Below are 1,242 nucleotides of genomic sequence, written 5' to 3'. Positions count from 1 at the left end.
CGCCCGCGCGGGACTCGGAGAACGGAAGCGGGTCAGAGCTGCAGTGGCCACTGGAGAGGTCACAGATCCTCGAGTCTGGGACTGATCCTAGAGAGCGGGTGGCTTGCACACCCCTTCTAATTTTAAGGCTTGTCTATGTCACTTGCAAAAAAAAGTGGGGTTTTGTGCCTGCTTTTCCTTCTGTAGGAGAAATGAAGAAGGTCTGGGAAGTATAGATTGCTGACACACATACACACTGTGGGAGACGCAAGTGTCATGCTTGTGATTTTGCTTTAAAAACGTGTTACTCAGTATCCTGCTCACTCAATTTGCTGGGGTGCCGAGTGCTTTCCCAGCCCTTAAGCTAGAGGTGTTTGCACCTTTCATCTCACATCCTCGTTAGGGGTTTGCGTTCAATCTGTGCTAACAAAGTGGAAAAAAAAAAGGCAGCTCTAAAACCACTTGGTTGGAAAAGCCCTTTCCCTCCCAGTTACACATGTTCTATTTCTTGCCAGTGTATTTCAAGGTTTCAGGCTGCGCAGAGACTCTAAACAGACCAAGGGAGACAAAAATTCGCATTGAACGAGGAGTTTCAAACCCCATCTCCAGGCTGCCCGCACCGAGCCCGTCTCCGCAGTGGGGCTGCTCGGGGCTGTGGCTGCCTTGGTGACGAGGCTAGGAGATGGCCCAGGGCGCGCAGGGCTGCGGGGCATCGCGGGGCGTTGTGGAGCGTCACAATGCAGGAGTGCCCCTGTGCTGATCCTGCTCTTGTACCCTCTTAGACCTTGGGAGACCTCAAGTCCTCCTTAAAGTACTTCCTGAGGTACTCGCCACGCGCCCCGGAAGGCGGTAAAACACCAGCAACACATAAATGTTGAGGTCCCTTGGGGTGGGGACACCAGCTTGGCATCGGGGTTCTTGGGGAAAGCGAAACGCCTCCTGACGCGGAGGCTGTCTGCGGGGGCGGGTCGCGGTTTGGGCCCCTGACTGAGCTGCTGTGTCTCTCTCTTGTGCTTCGCAGTGAAGGATTTGGACACCGACAAGTACTTCCACTTGGTAAGTACCCGGCTCCCGGCTGCGAGGCTGGTGGCTGTGTGCTGGCGGGCCGGGGGCCACGCTCCCTTCCTCCCCGCCCAGGGGAGCACTGATGGGGAGCAGAGCTGTCGCTCCAGGATGCCCGCTCTGCGGCGTGGCACCGGCACGGTGCGGCTCCGCTCCCCCAGACTCGTCCTGCCGCCACGACAGCGAGGACACTGGCAGGGG

At 57.5% G+C, this 1,242-nt stretch overlaps 1 protein-coding gene across 1 annotated transcript in view; it reads left to right on the top strand.

Annotated features, from left to right (window-relative positions):
• Positions 1–1,242, top strand: part of PLXND1 (plexin D1) — a gene marked incomplete at both ends in the record, with an annotated part of 33,886 nt that overhangs the window by 25,507 nt on the left and 7,137 nt on the right. Inside the window, one exon of the mRNA XM_010295536.1 lies at positions 1,001–1,035. Coding sequence (XP_010293838.1) covers positions 1,001–1,035 — 35 coding nt within the window. The remainder of the gene's footprint in view (positions 1–1,000; positions 1,036–1,242) is intronic.

This window comes from Phaethon lepturus, unplaced genomic scaffold, assembly GCF_000687285.1.
Source record: "Phaethon lepturus isolate BGI_N335 unplaced genomic scaffold, ASM68728v1 scaffold51509, whole genome shotgun sequence".
Lineage (NCBI taxonomy): Eukaryota > Metazoa > Chordata > Aves > Phaethontiformes > Phaethontidae > Phaethon > Phaethon lepturus.
Note: the sequence above shows the minus strand (reverse complement) of the source record. Positions and strands in the feature narration are given on the sequence as shown.